Source organism: Mytilus galloprovincialis, chromosome 4 (genome assembly GCF_965363235.1).
Source record: "Mytilus galloprovincialis chromosome 4, xbMytGall1.hap1.1, whole genome shotgun sequence".
In the NCBI taxonomy this organism is placed as follows: domain Eukaryota; kingdom Metazoa; phylum Mollusca; class Bivalvia; order Mytilida; family Mytilidae; genus Mytilus; species Mytilus galloprovincialis.
In genome coordinates this window covers 85,426,013-85,452,013 of record NC_134841.1, presented here as the reverse complement: position 1 = coordinate 85,452,013, position 26,001 = coordinate 85,426,013, and the positions used below count along the sequence as shown (strand labels likewise).

General features: G+C 30.7%; 1 protein-coding gene across 2 annotated transcripts in view; it reads right to left on the bottom strand.

Annotated features, from left to right (window-relative positions):
• Positions 1-1,077: 1,077 nt before the first annotated feature.
• The window catches only part of LOC143073229 (poly [ADP-ribose] polymerase tankyrase-1-like), a 29,276-nt gene continuing 4,352 nt past the window's right edge, over positions 1,078-26,001 (bottom strand). The window contains exons 2-27 of one of the 2 annotated variants that reach the window (XM_076248605.1): positions 23,791-24,015; positions 18,667-18,762; positions 17,329-17,441; positions 16,665-16,759; positions 15,870-15,936; positions 15,324-15,510; positions 14,437-14,552; positions 14,106-14,197; positions 13,387-13,465; positions 12,633-12,804; positions 12,126-12,205; positions 11,690-11,841; positions 11,356-11,422; positions 10,984-11,082; positions 10,372-10,591; positions 9,903-10,012; positions 9,387-9,509; positions 8,848-8,913; positions 8,071-8,192; positions 7,048-7,373; positions 6,451-6,545; positions 5,843-5,911; positions 5,222-5,405; positions 4,651-4,759; positions 4,107-4,263; positions 1,078-1,674 (exon numbers count right to left, since the gene is read on the bottom strand). In XM_076248605.1, coding sequence (XP_076104720.1) covers positions 1,600-1,674; positions 4,107-4,263; positions 4,651-4,759; positions 5,222-5,405; positions 5,843-5,911; positions 6,451-6,545; positions 7,048-7,373; positions 8,071-8,192; positions 8,848-8,913; positions 9,387-9,509; positions 9,903-10,012; positions 10,372-10,591; positions 10,984-11,082; positions 11,356-11,422; positions 11,690-11,841; positions 12,126-12,205; positions 12,633-12,804; positions 13,387-13,465; positions 14,106-14,197; positions 14,437-14,552; positions 15,324-15,510; positions 15,870-15,936; positions 16,665-16,759; positions 17,329-17,441; positions 18,667-18,762; positions 23,791-24,015 — 3,296 coding nt within the window. In that variant the 3' untranslated portion in view covers positions 1,078-1,599. The remainder of the gene's footprint in view (positions 1,675-4,106; positions 4,264-4,650; positions 4,760-5,221; positions 5,406-5,842; positions 5,912-6,450; positions 6,546-7,047; positions 7,374-8,070; positions 8,193-8,847; positions 8,914-9,386; positions 9,510-9,902; positions 10,013-10,371; positions 10,592-10,983; positions 11,083-11,355; positions 11,423-11,689; positions 11,842-12,125; positions 12,206-12,632; positions 12,805-13,386; positions 13,466-14,105; positions 14,198-14,436; positions 14,553-15,323; positions 15,511-15,869; positions 15,937-16,664; positions 16,760-17,328; positions 17,442-18,666; positions 18,763-23,790; positions 24,016-26,001) is intronic. The other variant, XM_076248606.1, reaches the window with a different exon arrangement.

The following is a 26,001-nucleotide window of genomic DNA, read 5'->3' as shown; positions in this document are numbered from 1 at the left end:
AGATGGTTATAAACAATGGATACAACACACATATTTTCTTAGAACACAAAGAGTTTGGAAAGTTAAAAATATACCAAAATAAGTATTTACAGCAACATCATTTTTTGAAATTTCTGAACAACCTATGAGTAACAAATTAAGGATGTACTTAGGTGAGGTTTTGGAATTTGTGTCAAATGTTCGGACTCCTTGGTGTTTTTCCATACAATACAATGTAATATATTTTGCCCCATAACACCCATTTATTTTTTCATATAAGACTTAATAGCTCATGAAAGGTCATTTACCAAAATTTTAGAAGATTCTTAATTTTCATTCTTTTGTTTTGAGAACTAATAATACCAAACAAATATAAGGTAAAAGTCCGAGTCAAGCCTTTTCCCGCCATATTTTAAATCTCAAATATGTAATTATCAATATTTTTAGCTTATTTTTATCCTTAATTGATGCTCTACCAGTTTATAGTATTAATTTTAACTTCTTAATTTATTAATTTTCACCTAACCTCACCTAAGTACATCCTTAATGGATTTGTTTTCAGATTTGATGTTCAGTATAAATATGATGGCATGTAATTGCTAAAAGAAAAATAAAGATGAATTTCTTTATTTTATTTTTTTTCTTCACTATTTTTAGCAACAAATGATAACATATCTTTAAAAGCATATATTTGGGTTTGTAATCATGCTTTATGGTTTAACTGCAAGAGTTATTCCACAATTGAATGCATGGGGCACGGAAGGCACTTATTAAAACCCACCCATCCATAAATGAAATTTTTATTTGACTTTTATTTATTTCAAAATTATAAGGAAAATGCAACCACCCATATTTTTGAGTGTCCCCCATCCCTTCCATCACAATCTTACCTTAACAACCATGACAGTTTATTTCCCTACATGAACAGAACTATGGTATGTTTCCATTTTTTAGCATTTAATGGATTTCTATATAAAACTACACATAACAAAATCTTCGATTTATTCGAGGTAAACTCTAATTTTATAAAAAAAAACATCAATACAGATATATTAATTTTTTTTGTCATGGTTTTTAAAGTCTTGAAAAAAATCTAAATCTAAATCTTTTAAACAATGCTTTTTGTAGAATTTCTATTGGTGGTTTGTCTGTTCAAACTTACTCTATGAATATGATGAGCTCATGAATGAACATAAATAAACAAAAAATCATCTGATATTTGTAATTTTTTACCTCAATAAATATATCAAATAGCTTTCATATTTTTTTATTCCCTACATGTATAATTAATAACTGCTAAATGGCTTTGGGGTAATCAAAAGATTGCAAAATAAAGATGATGATCCAGTATGATGACCCCCCTCCCCCTTTAATAAGACATTTATGAATAAAATGGTCCAATGAATGAATGATCCACTACCTGGACAAAACAATACTCATGAACCAATAATAATACACCCTCCTTATTTTAAGTGTGGGTACACAACAATGACTTACTAAAACATTTGATTTGGATAACAACCATAACATGAATGATAAAACAAATGGTTTGACAATTAAAATACTGTTATGTCTAACAATTTAAAGCAGATCTACAAGGTTTTGTGTAACTATCTCCTGTTATGACTTCTTGGCACTATCTTCTGTGTTGTCTGGCTTTACTATTTTGAATGTTATCAAATACTCTGGATAGGCCTGGAAAATAAAAAGACATATATTTAAAAGCACTAAAATTAAAATGGATTAAAGGGTTTACATTTCAATACAAACATGCCTATTTCTGATATTTATACTGGAGGGACTCATTACTTCAACCACTGAATACAATTTTTCCACATACTCTTAGATCGAGTTCAATCACATATTTTCCTATATCCATCACAGAACTCAGCTCTTTAAATAAAGATGCATTTTTTTGACAACGTATTACCTAGATAAAAGTTCAATGATCAAAACAAGAGTATTATAAAGGGTCATGGTAGCCACATTTGTGTAATTAAGAGTATTATAAAGGGTTGTGGTAGCCACATTTGTGTTAAGATTTTTCTTCTTCAGAAAAGACATGCAAAACCAGATGCTCCGCAGGGCGTAGCTTTATACGACCGCAGAGGTTGAACCCTGAACGGTTAGGGCAAGTATGGACACAACATTCAAGCTGGATTCAGCTCTAAATTTGGATTGTGATTAAATAGTTGACACAGCATAGGTTTCTGACACAGAATGAATGTGTTCTAATGAACTTAAAATTTTTGTTTCTCTTAAGAGCAATTCACTATGCTGTTGAATATTAATCCTCTCAAAAAAATGTTTGAAGAAATTTTCTTTTTTATTTATGAAATTTCAAATGAGAAAAATTGAACCCAATTTTTTTAATCACATCCCCCTTTCCCTTATTCCAAAACTAATCTCAATTAAAATTTCTAATGGAGTTTGCAACAATAACTACTCATTTAAATACATCATAAAATATTAAGATGTAAAAAAACTGCTTGTTATCACTGAATGGTAAAGATTATTTTAATTTATCAGTTGGTAGTAAAAAGTGAATATACATTGTATATTGTATATAACAAAGATTTAAGTTGATTCTGGACAAAGAAAGATAACTCCAATTAAAAAAAAATCTTGCTATTGCACAATATTTTGCAATTAGATATTTCTTGCTTACTATTCTGGACAAAGAAAGATAACTCTAATTAAAAAAAAATTTGATATTTCACAATATTGTGCAATTAGATATTTCTTGCCATTGCGCAATACTGTGCAATTGAAAAGACTTGCTATTGCACAATACTTAATATAATAATTTTAGATCCTGATTTGGACCAACTTGAAAACTGGGCCCATAATAAAAAATCTAAGTACATTTTTGGATTCAGCATATCAAAGAACTTCAAGATTTCAATTTTTGTTAAAATCAGACTAAGTTTAATTTTGGACCCTTTGGACTTTAGTGTAGACCAATTTGAAAACAGGACCAAAAATGAAGAATCTACATACACAGTTAGATTTGGTATATCAAAGAACCCCATTTATTCAATTTTTGATGAAATCAAACAAAGTTTAATTTTGGACCCCGATTTGGACCAACTTGAAAACTGGGCCAATAATCAAGAATCTAAGTACATTTTTAGATTCAGCATATCAAAGAACCTAACTGATTCATTTTTTGTCAAAATCAAACTAAGTTTAATTTTGGACCCTTTGGACCTTAATGTAGACCAATTTGAAAACGGGACCAAAAGTTAAGAATCTACATACACAGTCATGACAGTTAGATTCAGCATATCAAAGAACCCCAATTATTCAATTTTGATGAAATCAAACAAAAGTTTAATTTTGGACCCTTTGGGCCCCTTATTATGTTGGGACCAAAACTCCCAAAATCAAACCCAACCTTTCTTTTATGGTCATAAACCTTGTGTTTAAATTTCATAGATTTCTATTTACTTATACTAACGTTATGGTGCGAAAACCAAGAAAAATGCTTATTTGGGTCCCTTTTTGGCCCCTAATTCCTAAACTGTTGGGACCTAAACTCCCAAAATCAATACCAACCTTCCTTTTGTAGTCATTAACATTGTGTTTAAATTTCATTGATTTCTATTTACTTAAACTAATGTTATTGTGCGAAAACCAAGAATAATGCTTATTTGGGCCCTTTTTTGGCCCCTAATTCCTAAACTGTTGAGACCAAAACTCCCAAAATCAATCCCAACCGTTCTTTTGTGGTCATAAACCTTGTGTCAAAATTTCATAGATTTCTATTAACTTAAACTAAAGTTATAGTGCGAAAACCAAGAAAATGCTTATTTGGGCCCTTTTTGGCCCCTAATTCCTAAAATGTTGGGACCAAAACTCCCAAAATCAATACCAACCTTCCTTTTGTGGTCATAAACCTTGTGTTAAAATTTCATAGATTTCCATTCACTTTTACTAAAGTTAGAGTGCGAAAACTAAAAGTATTCGGACGCCGGACGACGACGACAACGACGACGACGCCGACGCCAACGTGATAGCAATATACGACGAAAATTTTTTCAAAATTTGCGGTCGTATAAAAAGAAGCTTATCATGACAACAATAGATGAACACAAGCACTTGTCCATTGTCTACATTGTACACACCTGTTCTCCACGGTAAACGACATACTCTGGAAACATCAGACCTCCACTACTGGGTCGCCCTATAATGGAATGATGGCCTGGAGGTGAATGGGCCATCTTTATTGCACTAAACTGTAAGAAGGATTTTCCCAATGTCACTCGACACAGTAATAATTGTCTGAAATTTAAAATAATATTTATACAATTTTTAACTAACTATTAACTCTTAAATTCAACAATTTTCTCAACAGTCTCTTCCAATACATATGTTTCATAATATATTGCTTGCCAGGATATTTACTATTTGGTTTTTGATATTTATTCAATATTCATCCCTTATACCAACTTTCACATTTGGCAGAATAGGGCCTTTTATAGCTGATTATAAGGTACGAGATTTGCTCATTGTTGAAGGCAGTTCATCATCATATAGTTGTTTACATCCATAACATTTGGTCTCTGGTGCAAAGTTGTTTCGTTGGCAACCATACCAAATCTTCTTATCATATTTTAACTCATTCTATACTTTGTATTTACAGAGTATATTAGGCTTGTGTTTTCTTACCTCTGACATATATAACATGATCTGTCTTTGTGAGCAGGACATCCTGTCCCACCACCAATACCATACACATACTGGTTACTTTTAGACGAATTCTCAGCAAAATAAATTCCTGCAATAAAAAAAATTATTATTTAAGTTTATAATAGAGTGAATACTCAGCTTTTTAACTCTTTTTTTTTTTAAAGATTCTACACTTATTAAATTTTTTGAGAACTGAATTGATATTTTCTTAAAATATTTTTGATTGAATGTTGGTCCTTTCAAAGTTGCATGCTCTTATAAATCGTTTATCAGACTTCCTTTTAGTATGCATTTTTTTACATTTTAAAGAATCTTTCTATCTGTTCCATCGTTATCATAATTATTTTATTTTTTTTTATCTGTAAAGAATGGTAAATAAATCTGAAGCAAATTTCTAAGTTTAAAGTCATTCAAACCTTATGCATTTAAATATAACTACTTATATATATACCATATTGTTTAATATAATAGTAGTTAATCTAATTTAAAGCCATTTTTTATAACCTAACAAGTTTGTTGTCATCTATCAGAGTGCTAAATAAAAACATACCTGCTCCAAACATGCCCCCAATATAAGCATGTCTTTCGTCAAATCCTTTCTGAACTATAGCATTAAGGAATGGAGAACCATGAAACAAGAGCCTCTCATTCTCATGACCATGATTCTCCTCAGCTACTTCCTTCCGTCTATGACAGTATTTAGCCCATAATCTTTTATTACTAATTTTCTGTATCTGTTTGAAAAATTACGACTTTAAAATAACTGACTCAAATATGTAGAAATAAATGAAAAACCTTTATACCAATAGTTTCTGAGATTACACTTTTGAAAATATTTTCCAAACTGTCCCTAGAAAGAATTAGAAAGTTTATTTTTTGTAGATGTTATACTTGTGTTTTTGAGTTGATGTTCAATTATTTACATGCTATATCTCCTGTTTTATGTTGATAAGTAAGTCACATCAGTTACTGAAAATTCATCATTGTTTGATGTACATTTTTTCTGACAGCAAGACCATGAACCTTTATACATTGAAATAAAACATGAGAGTACATTTGAAGGCTGTTTTTTTCACTACATCTCATTACAGAAGTTTCCAATGTTGTAAAATATCAAATATGGTACATTTTATCAATCATAAATGCTCTTTTAAAGATTGAGTTTACTTACTTTTAACATATTGTATTTGTTATAAGTACCACCCACATTGTCTTTATGTTCTCTCAGTGTACTCTCCATCTGTAATATATAATAATTTATCTTACCTCCTATAGATTTATAGAGATATGATTGGTTAAAGGACTACACGTGGTGACAATGTATATTTGATATAGGGGGTCCTAAAAAATATAGGGTTAGCAACCATACCTGGTTAGTTACACTCTCATCTATATGGAATTTACTGACCCCATATATATCATATTAGGTCATTAACACACCATGTAACTAATAATATAGAATACCTTTCACATGCTTAAAATGAAATTTACTCATATCAATAGGAAACCAAAGCTAGACTACTTTTTTTAAAAAGACATATTTTTATTTTGAAATGCAGATAGCAGGGAATATTTTATATGCCAAACTACATGTGGTGCTTTCATGGCATAAAAATACTTTTCTCAAACTTTTTTCTTGAAAAGTAGTGAACATTTCTATATTAATTTGTTTACCTTTCTAGTTGATATTCTGGGTTAAAAATTACTAATTCAAGTTTAGTTAATTAATATCAGGAACAAAATTTTAGCTTAGCAATTTAAATATTTGACAGTTCTTACCTGTTCATCAACGGAGATGTATTCAGGATCCTCTGTAGTCAGATCTACAAGAACTGTACCTTGGTGTGGTACTGGTGTTAGAATGGAACTTCCTCCTTTAAAAGGACAAAATTATTAGTCGTGCTTTACATATTTAAATTTTGCAGCAAAACAGATAGCTGGTCTTCATGGATTAACAATCAAATTGTTTTTAGGGACTTTTTTTAAGCAGCTTATCTTTTTAAAACTATGAAAAACTATGACTGTTCTTTAATGTTTTTAGAAGGTTTCTAAATATTCATGTATATTAAATACTGCTTTTGGGCTTGTATATCATAAGTTTTCTTCCTAGTTCCATTTCTCATGATCTGTAGCAGTAATGTTTGCATTCATAGCAAGTAATTTATAAATGGACATTTTTAAATAACCCTAACAATGTTAACATTTGTAACTGAATATAAAAATATTTCTAAAATTAAAATTTGTGTTCATCTGATATACACTTCAAAGCATAAAATTTGACTGCAACTAAAATACATTTTCATTCTCAGTATTTTGTTCTGCACTATTTTTGCAAGAAATCTTCCACATGGTGAATTTAATTGAAATGATACCAACCTTTTCCTGACACCATTTTTTCTAATCCTTTCAGAATCTTATGTCGATGTCCATAAGCATTTATACCAATGTCTTTTAATTCATCATGTCCCATTTCCACTAAAATATCCATTGTAATTTGTTCTTTTTCAAAAATATCTCTTAACTGTTCCAGTCCAATACTAGTTAAGAATGACGAAACACTAATATTGTCCACAGTTCTTTCTCCTTCAGCCATTGTACGTTCCATTTGTGCCCCGTCCCCACCCTGGGGACTAGATGGAATACCACCAGAGGCCATAGATGCCCCTGCAGCAGCTCCTAAATCTGTACTGGTAAACATTGTACTGAAATAAAAAGAAAACAGTTATTTTTTTTAGCACTCTTATATACAAACAAGAAACATTTGTGGAGAAAAATATACTACATTATTAAAAATAAGAATACACTAAGGGAAAAAGATAAAGCCTGTGTGTTTGATATATATTTTAAACCTTTTTATGCTGTAAATTACCTTGTTGAAATACAATGTATTACTAACAAACATATTAAAGAGCTGCTTTTATTAATCATTGTTGCCCTCAGTCAAGTTTCTTGTAATGTTGGTTGTTTTGACTAATTAGGTCTACCATTGTTTGGCGAATATTACATGAAAATTTTTGACAAAAACATATTAAAGTGATATGACCATCAATGCTACTATTGTACTAGACCCCTATGAAGGACTTAATTGTTCCATCTTGTTGTTTGTATTTGGATTACTGTTTGTTGATTTCCATTATTTTCCTTCTAACAATAGGTTTGTCTGACCCTTTTCCACTAATGACTTTTGATTACACTTTCTTTTATACAGATATTGAGAGTTGCTAGTGTTCGTTTCAAAGTAAAATGTTTGATGAGCTGAAATTTCATGGTTGTTGAAAATTATGGGATAATGGTATTAGAGAATTATCATTACTAAAAGATATCATGAGCTAAGATTTCTGTGATGTACCATTTTGTGCAATTGAAGATGGATTATGATAGAAGAGGTTTAAGACTTACCTGTTTCCAGACGATGAACTGGTATTATCAGCAACTGACGTCATTAACTGAGATTTCTGTAATGTTGGTGGCTGGGAGACAGGTGGCATGGCATCTTGTATTAAAGCTCTGACATCATCAGCCTGAAATGAAAATAGTCGGTGATTATTTCAATATTTTTTGTTTGTATTTGCTCATTACATATAATTGAACATATTTAATTAGTATCTTTTGATATAAAATTTGAATCTTTATCAAAAGAATTATGAATCTAAAATCTTTCTTTCACAAGTGAAGAAAAGTAAATCAAATATTTTTCTAAATTACTACCCTTTCAAACAAATCCTTTATACAGGTTATAGTCTTGATATAATAGCATATATTGTAATAAAATTAAATAACATTAAATCTTGACATTTAAATTCATAGATGTATAAAAATAATTGGAATACATTTGTTGAATGTAGATGTCCTCATTGTTTTGTGTCTCATACATATATACCCAATATGCCTTTTAATACACACAGCAAAACTCTTTGAACAGTAAATGTTCACTTAAAAAATGAACAAGGACCTATATTATTCAGTTCACAATATTTATTTTCCGATTCAAAATGTTTCTGTCAAATGGAACAGTTGCTATCATCCAGAATCAAACTAACATTGTTTTTAAAGAAATCTACGGTGCAGAGTTTTGATTAGTAAATGAGAAAATCATCAAAAGTGTGACAGCTGCAATATCTACCACACTTTTTAAATAGCTCAAGAGACTGGGGAGTAATAAAACATAAATCTTACTGTTGCTAAGTCAAGTGGTGTTTGACCTTCCTGGTTTTTCAAGGATGAATCTGCACCATGAGCCAGCTACAAAGAGTAAAAGTTAAATATTATTTCAGATGTTAAAACAAAGATAACACATGTATAGTAAAGTTAAAAGTGATAAATTCTGAATATAAAATTGACCAAGTTGGTTTAAAACAAAACCCTTAATCACAAACTTAAGTCACACTTGGTTTTACCAGAAATTACTCATCTTATATGATGTGATATTTTTCCATTCTCAATTGTTACATTTCTAGACCCTCTTAAAACCTCATGTTTTAAATTAAATATTTAACTGTTTTGAGAGAGAAATATTCTATTAAACCTAATGCAGTGTTAGAATCTATATATTAATGTTCTGAATATACATTAAAACCCTGACTAAACAGGAAGCCTGTTTAAACCAAATATTCTTCAAAGTATCTTAACACAAACATCAATATTTTTTAAATTGTATGAATCGTAACACCTGTCCAAAGATAACAATTCATGAGTTCAGAGACAGGTTTACATACCAGTAAAGCACAGAGCTGAGTTCTTCCTTTCTGTGCTGCCTCATGGAGAGGTGTAAATCCCCATCGATCTACAGCATTCACACAGGTATTGAACTTGATCAACAAGGCTGCTATATCCACATGCTATTAATAGATGAATTAAAACTAAATCATTATCAATAAGAATTGTAAATGTGCAGTATACATTTAATGGTGTCAGACATACTATAATGGAATATCCTTATTAACATGATATTGAAACTAATAATTTAAACTGACATAAAATAAGGTTGATCAAGAAAATGAATAAGGTATTTATGGAAAATATCACTTTATTCATTTAAGATTTTAAAATCTAGATTATTTTAAGTTTGGCAAAAAGAGGCAGCCTGACAATTTGAATTCTGCAGTAAACATACATACAATATTGTTTTCTGTTATATATCAACCTAAGCTGAACCTGTTGTTCTGGGTATATAATATCTCAGCAGAATTAGCCTGACCAAAGGATGAAGAGTACTAGATTTATATACATACCCCATATGATGAAGCATTGTGTAGTGGTATTAATCCTCCTTTGTCTTGTGCATTTACATCTGCTCCGTTCTCCAATAAAAATTCAGCTACTTCAACATTGTTATATCCAGCTGAAATGAGAAATAGGAAGGATAATCAACACATTGTTTACTGTTCATTCAGATTTTATTGATTCCATTTACTATTGCAAATCTTTAACAACACACATGATAGGATGATAATTACTGTGAAAACTGTACATGTCATCGTAGAATATTACTAACAAATACAACATTTGGTTATTGCTATCTGCATTTTTTATTGTATCTTTGTTTACACTAGTTCTGATGTAAAAGTAATTTTCAAAACATTTTTTAACATAATAAAAAAAAAGCTTTTTATATTCCTGGCCTGTAAAAATCTTTAATTTTACTATTCACCAAATATAATTAAATATAGATTTTTTATGGTGTATTTCCCAGTTATTTACCTGCTAAATGCAGTGGAGTAGAATTTCTTCCTTGATTATCTCTACAATTGATATTTTCTTGTGTTGATAATTTCTGTACTCGAGACAAATTTCCTTTTTTGGCAGCTTCCAGTAATGCTGCATCCCCTCTAAGTAAATCAGCGACATCATGGTCACCTTCTTTGACAAGGTCTAATGGTGTGTTTCCATCCCTATTCTTTTTGGTTGCATCTGCTCCATGCTAAAAACAAAATTAAATCATCAAAACTCAGGAACTACTGTGGATTCATTTATTCATGTGTATTTAGAATTTTCAATACATCTTTTATTTTGTAGAACACTTAAGTTTGAACAACAATGAACAACTTGGGAGAGTTAAATAGTACAATAAAATTGAGAATGGAAATAGGGAATATGTCAAAGAGACAACAACCCAACCAAAGAGCAGACAACAGCCGAACGCCACCAATGGGTCTTTGACTAAGAAGAAAGTTTGAAAATTAAAGTCAAGCAGTTATGTATTCAACAATATGAGGATTTTTTTAATTTTTTTTCCTTATTCAGTTGACTTTACAAACATAAAAGATCAACAGATTATAGTTTGACCCTTGGTGTATTAAATGTGTATCATACCTTCAGCAATAATTTACATATTTCAAATTTCCCTTTAGCAGCAGCTTCATGTAGAGGTGTAAACTTCCATAGATCTGCCACATTAACACAGGCTCCATGCTGAAAGTACAAAGAATCAATGCAATCACTTAGTGCATAAAAATAATAGCTTAAATCATATCTTTCCTAGAAAATTTCACTGAACTTTCAGTTTAAGTTAAAATAATGTTTATTTACATATATACTGTGAGAGGCTTAAATACATGTATATTACTTTACTCATCCTAATGCTCAATTAACATAATATTTCACCAAGAAATTCTTCAGTTTGTGACTTAGTCACAATAATTACAGCTTTGTTACATTTAATGTTTTTTTTAAACCAAAACTTACCTTTATCAATAGTTCTGTAACTTCATAATGTCCATAACTACATGCATTGTGTAAAGGAACCAGTCCTCTGAAAAATAAAAAAATAAGTTCAAATTTACTTTAAAATATTGTAGAAAGCAAGTACTTGAGTTAATAACAATTCAGATTGTACTTAATTTGGTGGATGTTGAATTAGATTAACAACTAATTCTGGTGTTCAACAAATTACAAACTTTCTATAAGACTCAAATCACCTTTCAGTCTAATGTATGTGAGGACAATGACTTTATGAAAGCATACTTTGAAATTACTGTTGCACTACAATATTCTAGTAAATTATTGTAGATATAATTACCCTTTATCTTTAGCATGCACATCTGCGTTATGCTCTAGTAAAAAGTCAACCACGGTCACTCTGTTATATCCAGCAGCAAAATGTAAAGGTGTTGAATGTCTTCCATCCAGGTCTCGACAGTTCACAGAGTGGGGGTTTGCTGATATCAATTTCTGAAAAAAATATATTTTGAGTGAAGTAATTTCTAGTACTTTTGGCAAAGTAGTCCATTATTATTATAAAGATATAAACAGTTTCGAAAAAGACATTAAGTGATCTATAGATTCAAAATCATGCAGATTTCAAAATTATAATATAACCCAACGAAAACAGATTTTTGAGAACAAAATTCCTGAACTGAACACAAAATAACTTCCATGTAAATAAACCTGAACCTTTCTTGATGACATAGTTTGAATTTTTCCTTTTGATGTCAACGTATGTTGAGTAAACCTACTTTAACTACCTCCATATCCCCAGCCTTTGCTGCCTCCAGTAACTGTATATCTACATCTGTACCTCCTACAGGGGGGTCTTCTGTAAAAAATGAAAAATATGTTATAAAATATAATCAATGATGATTGGTGGTAAACTTCAATGAAAAAGCAAAACCCTATGCATTCCAAACAATTACAGGCTTCATATGGATTATACTAATTACAGGCTTCATATGGATTATACTATGTGAATTGAACATATTTGTTATTATTATGAATTGAACATAGTCGACCCTCTATTAAGAGAATACCTTTCTTGGCAGTTTTTCTTTTTTATCAGCTGAATACCTTTGCTTTTTGAACCTGAATTCAAAGGTTGCCTCTCTTGTAAATACAGTTGTCTTTGGTCCCCGAGGATGACCTTTATATACAGGATGGACTGTATGCAAGTTGGTATTTAGATAGGAGAAAAAGGATTCTCATTCAATTGTCAGAAGCTGTCAAATTATCAAACTTTAGAAACAAACCTTTCAACATTTTCTGTACGTTTTCTGTAGCTAGTTGGTGGGCAGTGTAACCATGTAAAGAGGCAATAGAAGTATCAACCCCATACGACATCAGAAGTCGACATGCTTGCACGTTACCCTGTTGAGCTACACGATGTAATGCTGTCTGACCCAGTCCATCTATTGCGTTTACCTGCAGACAGAAAAAGAAATCAGTAAAATAGATGAATTAAGTGTTCATATACATATACAAGCATTCCATCAAACAAAATTTTGCTTCAAAGTCTGACATTTTATTGTATAGATCACCATGAAATTTTATTAGAATTGACCACATGAACAATACATGCTTTGAAAATTGTTTGAAATCAGTAATATTATTACTCCTCAAAAGAAACATCTACTCTACAATACAATTTGTTATACCTATCAAATATTAATCAATACTGTATTGTGTAAAACATTGGACATTTCAGTAGTTATAAAAATCATATTTAAATACACTTTTTAAACTACTGACTGTAGACCATCTGGATCAAGTTCATATCCTCTTTCAGCTCAACTAAAATTAGTAGTGTATATTATAACGGCTTCAACATTTATCTAACAGAAAAATCAGAACTCTTCTAAGTAAGTTAAAGTAACCTGTTAGATGGCAATCTGGATATACAATTTTAATATTTTTTCAGAGCTTGTCATTCAAATATGCATCATTCTTCAACATTTTGTATCAATTTTTTTTTATAGTCATATGCCATCTTTAAATACTACTCACTTTAGCACCATGTTTTAGTAACACATCCATCACATCATAATGAGCTTTATCTGCTGCTACATGCAGGGGAGATAATAATCTGAAATATATCAAATTCAAATTAATTAAACTTTTATTCTATGCTAATTTTCAAGCAATCATAATAGTAATAGAATTGTAAGATGATTGGTGGAACCATGTCTTGCCTAGAATCGTTTCTATCGGTGTCAAAGTGTAATGTTGACAAAAATAAGTCCATTTATAGTAAAATAACCTTTTTTTTTTAATTGTTTTTAACTATCTTTATTATGAAGAAGCTTAATTCCCAGTTTCATAACATTACTTGAAGTTTTGACAAAAGTTATAGATGTCTTAAATAGTTATCAAAGGTACCAGAATTATAACCACTAACATTAGACTTGTATTAATTCTATTACTCATAAAGATGAAATTTAGGATTGATATGTCTCCTCCTCTACCTCTTACAGGTAAGACAATACAACTATCTGTTTTGTGTTTCTTAATATATCAACAGAATTTTGTCTGAACAGATTGGTGGATACGTAAAAATATTTTAACACATTTAAAGTGTTTGGATCAAATAAGATACATGCTGTAAAATAGTAAAACAACGGACTAAGTAATTCTTTAAAAATGCTGTTATTTCATTTTCAAAAAGACAACCACAAGGGTTTTATTTCAAGTGAGTCATAATCTCTCTTATTTTAGTCATATCTTACTCTTTGTTTTTATCGTTTAAGTTGGCACCTTTCCTAATCAAAGCCTCCATAACTTGTTTCCTCTTAGGGAAAGGCGAAGCTGCTGTACAATGCTGTGAAATAGAAAGAATTTGTTAGGCCATATTAATTTTTACATTACTTTGCCAGTATTTAAATATTAGACAATACATGTAGTCTTTGTTTCTCTGAATTTAAATGACAACACTAATTTTCAGCTTTGGACAATTTTTCTTTCTAATTGAAAGGAATGTGAGGCAGATGTTGATTAATTGATTGTTGCTTGCTTAACATCCAATAGCAGGGTTTTCTAGACTGGTCTTACTATACATACCAATGCAGTCTCTCCTGTATAAGGATGCTTGAAGTTCACAACTTCCAAATATTTCTTCACTCGAGCAAGATCAGCTTGTCTACAACCTTCTAGTAATGAATGTCCTTTAAATTCATCTGTAAATATATTAATACTTTTTTAATAATAGTAATGTTAAGTATATTGTTCATTCTTACATGTATGAAAATGATATTAATTATATTTATTCAAGGATATTCCAATAAAATAAATGAAGAATGTGTCCATTTTTCAATTTAAAAAGTGACATAATTAGAGATCAGCTAAAGTGATGCCATTAAAATTCATACCTGATCTGAGTTTGGTGATATAAATAAGCATTGTGTGTAAGTAAATAACAGAGGCAAAATCAAGTTAAATTTGGAAACTTCAAATTCACCACTTTTTTTTCTCACATTTATATATAACTTGAAAGCAGTGAAAGTGATGCCAACAAATTTCAAACTTGATTTTGGTTTGGTGGAAAGTTTCATAACCTTTGGTTTAGGATAATGTGAAAAACAAACTAATATAGGGACGTACGGAAAGACATACAGAGGTAAAACTTAATGCCTCTTAATGTTAAATCTGATGTTCTACACTTCTGAATTTTTAAGAGAACCACAGTACCAAACTAATTCTAAAGGTGCTTACTCCTTCCCAATCCCTATATACATTTTTATGAACAAAACAACTATCATTAAGGAGTCAAATCTTGTGCTTTCTGTGTAAAAATTGTGTGGGCTATTGTATTTTCCTGTTTATAGTTTTTGTTAATGGCATTGTCTTGTTTTCTAAACCTTCTAAGATTCGAAAGATCCTTTGGAAACTTTTTTATTTTTTATAAATATTGAAAGTTTATAAAAAGGATTAATATTTCCTCAACTTACATTGTAACCTTTCTTGAAGTTCTCTGGTAGGAGAAACATCTATAGCACTTTTAGAATGACAATTAACTAAGGTAGGATCAGCTCCATGAGCCAGCAGTAACGAGCAAACTTCTACACGTGATTTAGACGCAGCTTCATGTAGTGGTGTAAACTGCCATAAGTCCATAGCATTAACACTGGCACCAGCCTGAAAAAGGACATTAATAAAAAATGTTAAATATTGACATGTGATAGCATAAAATTAGCACAAGTTTAATATATTATTGAATACCAAGAGATGAAAGCTGACTGTAAGTACAGTTACATACATAGATAAACCAACTTAATTCTGAAATCTTAAACAGAAATTTTGCAATTCAGTTTCAATTAAGAGTAGTGTTTTACATTAAAATCTCTCAAAATTTATTTTTACTTACACTAGTTCAACTTATTAAAAGGCAATTCAGGTCTCTGGACATTTTTCTTTTGACATTGGCAGTAGAGAATATTCCAAAAGTTTTTATATTGACTTCTATTCTACGTTCTTTAACACCAACTATTACTTACTTTAAGCAGCATTTCTGTAACTTCAAAATGACCATAGGAACATGCATTGTGTAAAGGCACCAGTCCACTAAAACAAAATGTTAAATAAAGTAAATAAATGTTCTCTAACATATAAGCATGCGAACATTGTATTATTTTGTGTGTTGAAAACATTTATTGATACCTTTTAAAATATGTGTGTCTACACTGATGCAACTGAGAAAGAAGGAAAAGGAGATTCATTGTTGATCAAATGATATACATGCGAACATTGTATTATTTTGTGTGTTGAAAACATTTATTGATACCTTTTAAAATATGTGTGTCTACACTGATGCAACTGAGAAAGAAGGAAAAGGAGATTCATTGTTGATCAAATGATATACTCTGCTACAGAGTATGAAAGTTTGATCTGCCAATAATATTCTGTTTATCATGTTCAAAACTTGATTTTTCTTTCAAACATCAAAGTCTGACAAAAAATGGTAGTTTTGATGTAAAAAAAACGGAATGTGTCCATGGGACACAGATGATGTCCCTGTTTGCATATAACATTATAAAGGGACATAACTCAAGAACAGTAAAAATGACACTACCCGAAATTTGCCCTTGATCTGAGTTCTGTTGTTACAAGGATTGCTGTTTAGTTATGACATAAAATGAGAGAAAGGGCAACAATTGAGTCAAAGTTCTGCAACTAAAGTCTTGATGATAAATTTGTCTGCAGCACTTGCAAATTGTAATAATACACGGATTAATTTGAAAGATCAAAATGAAATACTATGATTGTTTTTTTGTTGTAGTAATTATTCTCACCCTTTGTCTTTAGCATGTACATCTGCTCCATGTTGGATCAATAATTGTACAATTCTTGTTCTGTTATACCCAGCTGCTAGGTGTAATGGGGTTGACTGAAATTTTTTATGAAAAAGCTCAACTAAAAGATCTACAATCCTTTTTAATATGTAAATTAGAACAGCTACTTCAGGAAAATTCATTTCTTTGCTTTGCTAGTCAACAATATCATTGCATAAAGTTCTTTAGCTTTTCCTTTTGCTTAAATATTTTATAAGGTTTCTGTTTTATGTACAAACAGAAATACATGTACTTTTAATGTCAGACATAATTGACCTTCAGGAAATAAATTAAAAATTATCAAAAATTGCTACAGGCTTAAGATATTATCAGTCTCTAAACAGCATGAGCTTTACTGTAGATTCAACTCTTACTCCAAGGCACAAATTATTTTTATACATACTAAAAGATTGATAGATTAGGGTAATATCATCCAATAAAATCCAAAAAAGGCACAATACAGTCAATGCATTGAACTATTGTTTTTTTTTAATTTTGCCATTCCTATTCGTTTTTATTTTTCAAATCTTGTGATCTTGTGTACTAATCTATGTCTTTACTATTTCCCTTTATTTGTTGAAATGGCTTTTCAACAGTAATTTGAAGATTAAGTTGTATAACAAACCTTCCTTCCATCACTAGCATGACAATTAACATTCAATGGGGTCAGTAATGACATCAACTTTTCTTCATTTCCACTCCTAGCAGCTTCCAGTAGCTCATCTTTTTTGTACTCCCCTGAAAATTATCATTTCTTTTCATTTTAACATCAACCATTTAACAGAATAATAAAGAAACTGATCCATGTTTTAATTTTATACATCTTCTATTCTTTAAATTATTAAACACCGTGTTTTGGACAACTTTTTATTGATATTTTTTTTATTTGCTTCCATCATTCAGTAACATGAGAACAATGTACTATATATTTGGGTCATTCTAAAACAAATACTTCGTCTAAGTGTACCAAAAAAAAATATTACTTTTAAACAACACAGCAAAATACATATTCACTTAAGCTTGTTCATACATTTTTGTTATTAAACTTTTGTTGTTTTTTTTCTTTTGAATTTAAGTGGTTTTGTCGCCAGACTGTTCCTTATATTTGTGCTCATTATTTAAATATGCAACAGCAAATGATTTGATCATTCTGAAAAAGTTTAAATGTCATAACCATAAAAAGAACAGAATTTAACATGTTTCCATCTAATTTCAATTAAGATGAATTATTCACTATCTTTCTTGTATACCATTACTGACAGAACTTTATGATATAATAAACAGATTTCTTCTATCAAACCAAGATAATGGGGGATCATAAGAACCATTAATTATGACACCCTTATCATCAATATCAGATAATGGTAGATAAACACCTATGTTTATTTACTTTACTTCCTCAGTGTATTGTTGGTCTTCAAACAACTGTTGTCCAGCAAACATCTCTGATTAGGAAGTTTGTTAGACATCCTGTAAGAAATCTTCTTGTATACTTTCCACAAACCAATTTTCACTTTCTTGTCCACTTACAATTTTTTCTTACTTTTATTTTTATTTATTCTGCAAAAATTTCCCTTTGCACCTTCTGCTATGTATTCCTTCAATAAGCATGATGTCAGAGAGGTGATTCTTACTGAAATCTGTCCCATGTTTCTAATGAGAAAATTAATATTGCACAGCATTTTTCTCAAAGTTTAAACTCTGTAAATCATTTGTTTCTGCTTCTACCAGATAAAGGCCACAATGAACAAACTGCTTATTCTGACATAGGTTTGGTGAGCACAGAACCACCACCACCCCCCAAATTATTTAATTTAATTCAGCTTTGTTATCAAGAATATAAAAGCATAAACTAACAGTGCTGATACAACCCCAGTTTACAAAAGATCTATACATACAGTGCTTTAATCGCTCCAAAATTTGTCAACCAAAATTATTTGTTTCATTCTATTACTTTACATACCTGTTAACACAGCTTTTGCAGAGGGATCAGCCAGGTCCAGTGCTGTTTTGCCATCTGTATTTCTGATGTTGGCATCGGCACAGTGTTGTAGCAAAACTGAAGACGGAAAATTTTCACAATTAACAGAATTATCTGGATAAATACTAGAAATGTCGGATAAATTAAAGTCATACATGCTATAGCCCTGTGTACCAGGCCGCTGTTTCCCTTTTACTTTCATTTTAGATTTTATGCAGTTCACAGACTTAGGTCCCAGAATAATTTTCCATTGAAAATAAGGTCAGTAAATACTCAATGCATCCATAAATATATACGGTAATCAATATACAAATATCACTTCTTATTCCAGAACACACTATGGGAAGATATTCTCAGTACAAACAATTCCATGTTTACAAAAAATATACTGTATTCTAACACTGTCATAATACGGCTCCCATTTTAAAATTCACTCATAATTTGTCTTGTTCAAAAACTGACCACTGGTAAAACACTGAACACCTTGAAGTGACAAACACCACTCAAAGACATTGGGTGACATGTGTCAGCAGGGCCATAAAACTGATCTGACATGCTTCAATGAACATGAATTGATTAATTCTTATCACCTTATATAACTCAATTATTAATCAATGATTGCAATAAAAACAACTGGTCTGTGACAAGTGAAATAAATGTTTAACTACTGATTTATCAATAGATGTCTTGCTGTCACCCCTTTCATTAAGTAGCTGTTAGCATATGGGTTTATTTTGGCAATAATTACTATTATTTTACAGTCTTAAGATGACAATTAACATTATTTTTTTTCAAATATTGTATCATATCACTTTATAATGCTCACTTAAACTATAATTAGGTTCACCATTCTCATACAAAAATTGATTGACAGTTTATTTAATATATTTATTAGGTTGATATATAACATTTGATTAAAACTTCTATTTTACATTTTTTATCATATGTATTAGATATTAAATTGCTTGTCTTCATACACATTTTCAATATTTTATATAAAAAAAAAAAACAAATACTAATAAAATTTAATCTAGATTTTTTTTTTGTGCTGAATTGACAAACCTTTTCTATATAACAACCAATTCCATGATTATCATAAAACATTAAGGTACAAATTTAATGAAAATTTGAAAAAAATCAGTTCAAAATTACTGTTTTTTATACATAATAATAGATATTTTAATAAACTTTTTTGGCAATATTTTTGTATTGATGACAATTCTATTATTTAATTCAGAAACTTAGCCAGAGGGAAATGTTGTATGACACAACTGTTGCCACTCACTATGTGTTAATCCAATAAAACATCTTCACTATCTAGACATTATAAATCAATCAATCGTATGGACTGCTGGCATTCAAACATGTATATACTTGTATTTTAATTTTAATTTTGGATTGTTCCTCACTATTTTTCATGTTAATTCAAAGTTAATAAGCAGATTTAAAATTCACTTTAAACCTTTCAACTAACTGAACATTAAATTAACTTTAAGGTAAGGAGAGTAATGAGGTAGATTTAAGAATAATAGTACTGTGTTTGAAGAGTTGTCACTGTCAAATACAACTGATGTTGACTAAGATAACACAAGTGTTTTTGCCAATGACTTTAACAGAGGAATTGATAGAAGACATCATCCAATCAAAATTACTGTTATATGCTTAATTGCATTATAATACAAAATATCACGTAAATTACAAAGAAAACAGATATTACTTATAACCATTTGGGTCAACATCTTTAATTGTTTTTACATATAAATATGCGGATATGGCAACGTTTTTTCCTGTAGCTCAGTCCATATTGTAAACTTGGATATGTATGATAGCTCGTTTTGAAGCTGTGACATTTTCACATATGTGGTTAAATTTTCAGGGTACAAAGTGAGACTACGTTTTTGTAGATTAGCATACCCGAACATCCTTTCGTGATGCGGCTCCTCTGGGTAAAATTTTTTTTAGCACAATAAGTTCTTTGAAAATTTAATACTTTGAACACATTTAATAGGTCCATAGTTTTTACACATTTATTCTATGTTCCTCTACTTTCGTAATCACCATAAATGGTTAAGCTCAGTCAATTGTAGAAACATGTCCAATATCACTCATTTCGAGGCACATTATGAATATTGACCCATTTGGCAATGAATTCCATTGAATTTTAAAAAATAATTAAGGGCAGAACTCTGTAAAAGTGAATGCCAAAGCTATCAAAAATAAACTTCACTAATATTTTATGTTATTCCTTGAAAGAGGTTTTGATTGAAGTATCTGATATACTGTATCCATTGCTTCCAAAGCAGAAATAAACACAAAAAGGTTTAACAAGGAATTATTTGAATCTGAGTTATTTTGAAATCTAGACAATTGATAAGAAATTTAAGATAAAACTAACCCTTCTGAATATAGGTCCACCTTTCAAGAAGGAGATACCATTTCAGTCATTAAAACTCAAGTTTCATGACGATCTACATTGTATGAAGGTTAAAAATGATAAAAATATCAAATTTTGCATCAGACATTTATCATGAACATGAAGAAGCTCTTGCCAAAGTTAATCAAAATTTTGATGAGGTTTGACAAATCACTTAGTGTGTAATTATAACAAACTTGAACCCCAGACAGCAGAAACTCCTTTTCTCAGTAAAATTTGGAAAATTGCAAATATTGAGTTTTCTCATTGGCAATCATACCACATCTTCTTTTTTATATTTAACCACATAATGGACCAAAATGTTGATGCTGCAGTCTAAATCTAGGATTGCCCTTTTTTGATATTTGTTTTAGACTCAACCAAAATACAAACCATATTATTGCCACAAATTGAAACTCAGCAAATAACGAATTACCTTTGAACAAAAGGAAAGTGAGGAAAATTCAGAGTAATCATGGAAGATTTAGACTTTTACAAAAAATTAACAAACATGTAATATGATACCATTCGATGGAAAGTTAAGTTTGTCACTAAATCTGCAATTACAAGCCAGTCAACTGTAAAAGAAAGAATTTCAAGGATGATGTACTTTTAACTAGTTCTTTTTATTTTACCATAATTCAAGTGAACATATTGGGCTTTTTGACACAAATGTAGCTGTGCGTCTGCTAAATGCTAACCAGGTGCTCCGCAGGGTGCAGCTTTATACGACTGCAGAGGTTGAACCCTGAACAGTTGGGGCAAGTATGGACAAAACATTCAAGTGTGATACAGCTCTGAATTTGGATTGTGATCAAATTTTTGACATTATATGGGTTTTTTACACAAAACAAATGTCAAGATTTTACAAATCAATAAAAGATTTCTTCTTCAAACTTATTTAAATCTAAAATTAAATAGTTGACACAGCATAGGTTTCTGACACAGAACATGCAGAATGAATGTGGTCTAATGAACTTAAATTTTTTTTTTTTGCCTTTGAGCAATTCACTATGCTGTTGAATATTAATCCTCTCAAAAAAATGTTTGAAGAAATTTTCTTTTTATTTATGAAATCTGAAATGAGAAAAATTTAACCCCCCCCCTTTTTTCACATCCCCTTTCCCTTTTTCCAAAACTGATATCAATTCAAATTTCTAATGGAGTTTGCAACAATAACTACTCTTAAATACATTATAAAATATTAAAATGTAAAATAAAGTGCTTGTTATCACTGAATGGTAAAGATTGGTTGGTAGTAAATGTGAATATATACATTGTATATTGTATAAAACAATGATTTAAGTTGATTCAACTACTATTCTGAACAAAGAAAGATAACTCCAATTGAAATTTTCTTGCTTTTGCACAATATTGTGCAATTAGATATTTCTTTGAAATTTCTTTCAAAGTTTAATTTTGGACCCCGATTTGGACCAATAATCAAAAATCTAAGTACATTTTTATATTCAGCATATCAAAGAACCCCAAGGATTCAATTTTTGTTAAAATCAAACTAAGTTTAATTTTGGACCCTTTGGACCTTAATGTAGACCAATTTGAAAACGGGACCAAAACTTAAGAATCTACATACACAGTTAGATTCGGGATATCAAAGAACCCCAATTATTCAATTTTTGATGAAATCAAACAAAGTTCAATTTTGGACTCTTTGGGTCCCTTATTCCTAAACTGTTGGGACCAAAACTCCCAAAATCAAACCCAACCTTCCTTTTATGGTTATAAACCTTGTGTTCAAATTTCATAGATTTCTATTTACTTATCCTAAAGTTATGGTGCGAAAACCAAGAATAATGCTTATTTGGGCCCCTTTTTGGCCCCTAATTCCTAAACTGTTGGGACCTCAACACCCAAAATCAATCCCAACCTTCCTTTTGTGGTCATAAACCTTGTGTTAAAATTTCATAGATTTCTATACACTTTTACTAAAGTTATTGTGCGAAAACCAAGAATAATGCTTATTTGGGCCCTTTTTTGGCCCTTAATTCCTAAACTGTTGGAACCAAACATCCCAAAATCAATCCCAACCTTCCTTTTGTGGTCATAAACCTTGTGTCAAAATTTCATAGATTTCTATTTACTTAAACTAAAGTTATAGTGCGAAAACCTAGAAAATGCTTATTTGGGCCCCTTTTGGCCCCTAATTCCTAAAATATTGGGACCAAAACTCCCAAAATCAATCCCAACCTTCCTTTTGTGGTCATAAACCTTGTGTTGAAATTTCATAGATTTCTATTCACTTTTACTAAAGTCAGAGTGCAAAAACTAAAAGTATTCGGACGACGACGGCGCAAGACGACGCTGACAACGCCAACGTGATAGCAATATAGAGTGCGAAAACTAAAAGTATTCGGACGACGACGACAACGCAGACGACAACGCCAACATCATACCAATATACGACCAAAAAATTTTCAATTTTTGCAGTCGTATAAAAATATCAAAACTTGACCTATATTTAATAGTTATCAATATGGTCAATGATATTGTGATTTCAAATTACATGAATTAGGTCCAAATTTTAAGTCCTAGACTTAGATTTCAATTTAAAAAGGGTTAGGGTAAAAATATGAAAGTATGAAAAGAGCTTGCTGCTAAAATAAAGCCTTTAGGAAAAGTTTTGACCTGCACAAATATATGATGTATAAGAAATATCAGAAATAACAACTTACCTATACAAACATCGATTTTCCCTTTGATAGCAGCTTCATGAAGAGGTGTATAATTCCAATTGTCTCTTGCATTAGCATCTCCACCACTTCTGAGCAATAGCTGAACAACCTCAGCATGTCCAAAGGAGCAGGCATTATGAAGGGGAATCAATCCACCATCATCCTTAGCATGGACACTAGCACCACATTCAAGAAGATGCTCTACTACATCCTTTCTACCAAATCCTGTAACATATAAATGTGATATTTAATTCTACTCATATACTCAATATAAAATAATTATTCATAAGACATAACATCGCATGTGACTGCTAAATATAGATTTTACCACTGCATCATGTGTGATACAATACAATATTTATCCTCTATAGATAGTTTAAATTTTCAAATTTAAATTGTGAGGCTCGCTGAGCCTTTTAAATATTTAAATTTAGCTGTCGAGTGTGGATAAATATGATTACACAAGATTTAACAGTGGAATCAGTTTCTCAAACTATTTTAAAACAATATGAAAGCAAATGTATTCCTTCTTTTCAAGTGATCTACAAAAAGAGGTGTGTTTTTCATCAGACATGGTCACCTTTTTTCATGCCGTCACATTCAAAAATTCAGAGGAAAGCAAAAGAATTTGACATCATTATCGAATTTTAACAATGAAAAACTAAGATCAAATTAAAGGAACCACACGTTGATTTAATAAGAATAATCAACATGGAAGGAAAAGGAGAAATCATGTAAGAATTAGAGAAAGTGGTTCAAAGGATTCCCAAATACAGTTCTGGAATAAAAAATGTTTAAGAAAGATGAAGGGGTCTTTGACCATCAAATAAAACAAGTGACCTGGATTACAGTGGAGTCCCTGGTTTCTGTGCGGCCAGTGATATCCCAATTAGCTGATTTCGTCTTATCAACACAGTTTCACAAATAAAATAATTCTTATTGTTTTAGCCTTTCAAAGGGATAAAAAATAAAAGAATAAAATTGATAAGTGGAAGAGTTAATTCATAATTACTGTAATTCCCTGATTTACCATATTTGGCTTCCATTAAAAAAAAAAATACATCATCAGATAAAATTTGTTTTATTTTGACTAATATTTATATCAGATTGAAAAAAATTTTGCCCTGCATCCTTTGCAGTGTGTTAGGTTCAAATTCAGCTATATTTCGTAGTATAAAATCTTTCCTTTATTGAAAATAAGTTTTTTTTGGAAGGCATGAACGAAATCACTGGACAATGGAGGAATTATCAGATAAGGGGTTTTCCTAATTTTGGACACACATAACACTAAATATTGACGGTGAAACCATACAAACAGAAAATTTTATGAAATAAAAGTATGTTATGAATGTGTTCACACAATATTATCCAATTATTGGTTTTATCAGTTGAATGAAGTGAAGTCATAACTCTTACATGTAAGTGTGCCGAGAAACCAGACTTTACCCTAGTCCAAATAATTATGGCTTGAAATGAAATTGAGAATGGAAATGGGGAATGTGCCAAAGAGACAACAACCCGACCATAGAAAAAAAACAACAGCAGAAGGTCACCAACAGGTCTTCAATGCAACGAGAAATTCTCGCACCCGGAGGCGTCCCTCAGCTGGCCCCTAAACAAATATATACTGGTTCAGTGATAATGAACACCATACTAAACTCCAAATTGTACACAAGAAACTAAAAGTTAAAATAATACAAGACTTACAAAGGCCAGAGGCTCCTGACTTGGGACAGGCGCAAAAATGTGGCGGGGTTAAACATGTTTGTGAGATCTCAACCCTCCCCTATACCTCTAGCCAATGTAGAAAAGTAAACGCATAACAATATGCACATTAAAATTCAGTCCAAGAGATGTCTGAGTCTGATGTCAGAAGATGTAACCAAAGAAAATAAACAAAATGACAATAATACATAAATAACAACAGACTACTAGCAGTTAACTGACATGCCAGCTCCAGACTTCAATTAAACGGGTACAAGTCAAATCGGCACCTGGTCAGATCGGCACCCAAAGAAAAAGTCAAATCGGCACCTGGTTAAATCGGCATTTAGTCAAATCGGCACCCATTTAAAGTCAATTCGGCATCCAATAAAGAAATAATTATAAAAATGTATAAATGATCCCTCTATTTTTTAAATTATTTTTGAGGTTGGATAGATTCATTCGTTTCATCGTTAAAAATTAATTCATAAATTTATTGTTGAAAGT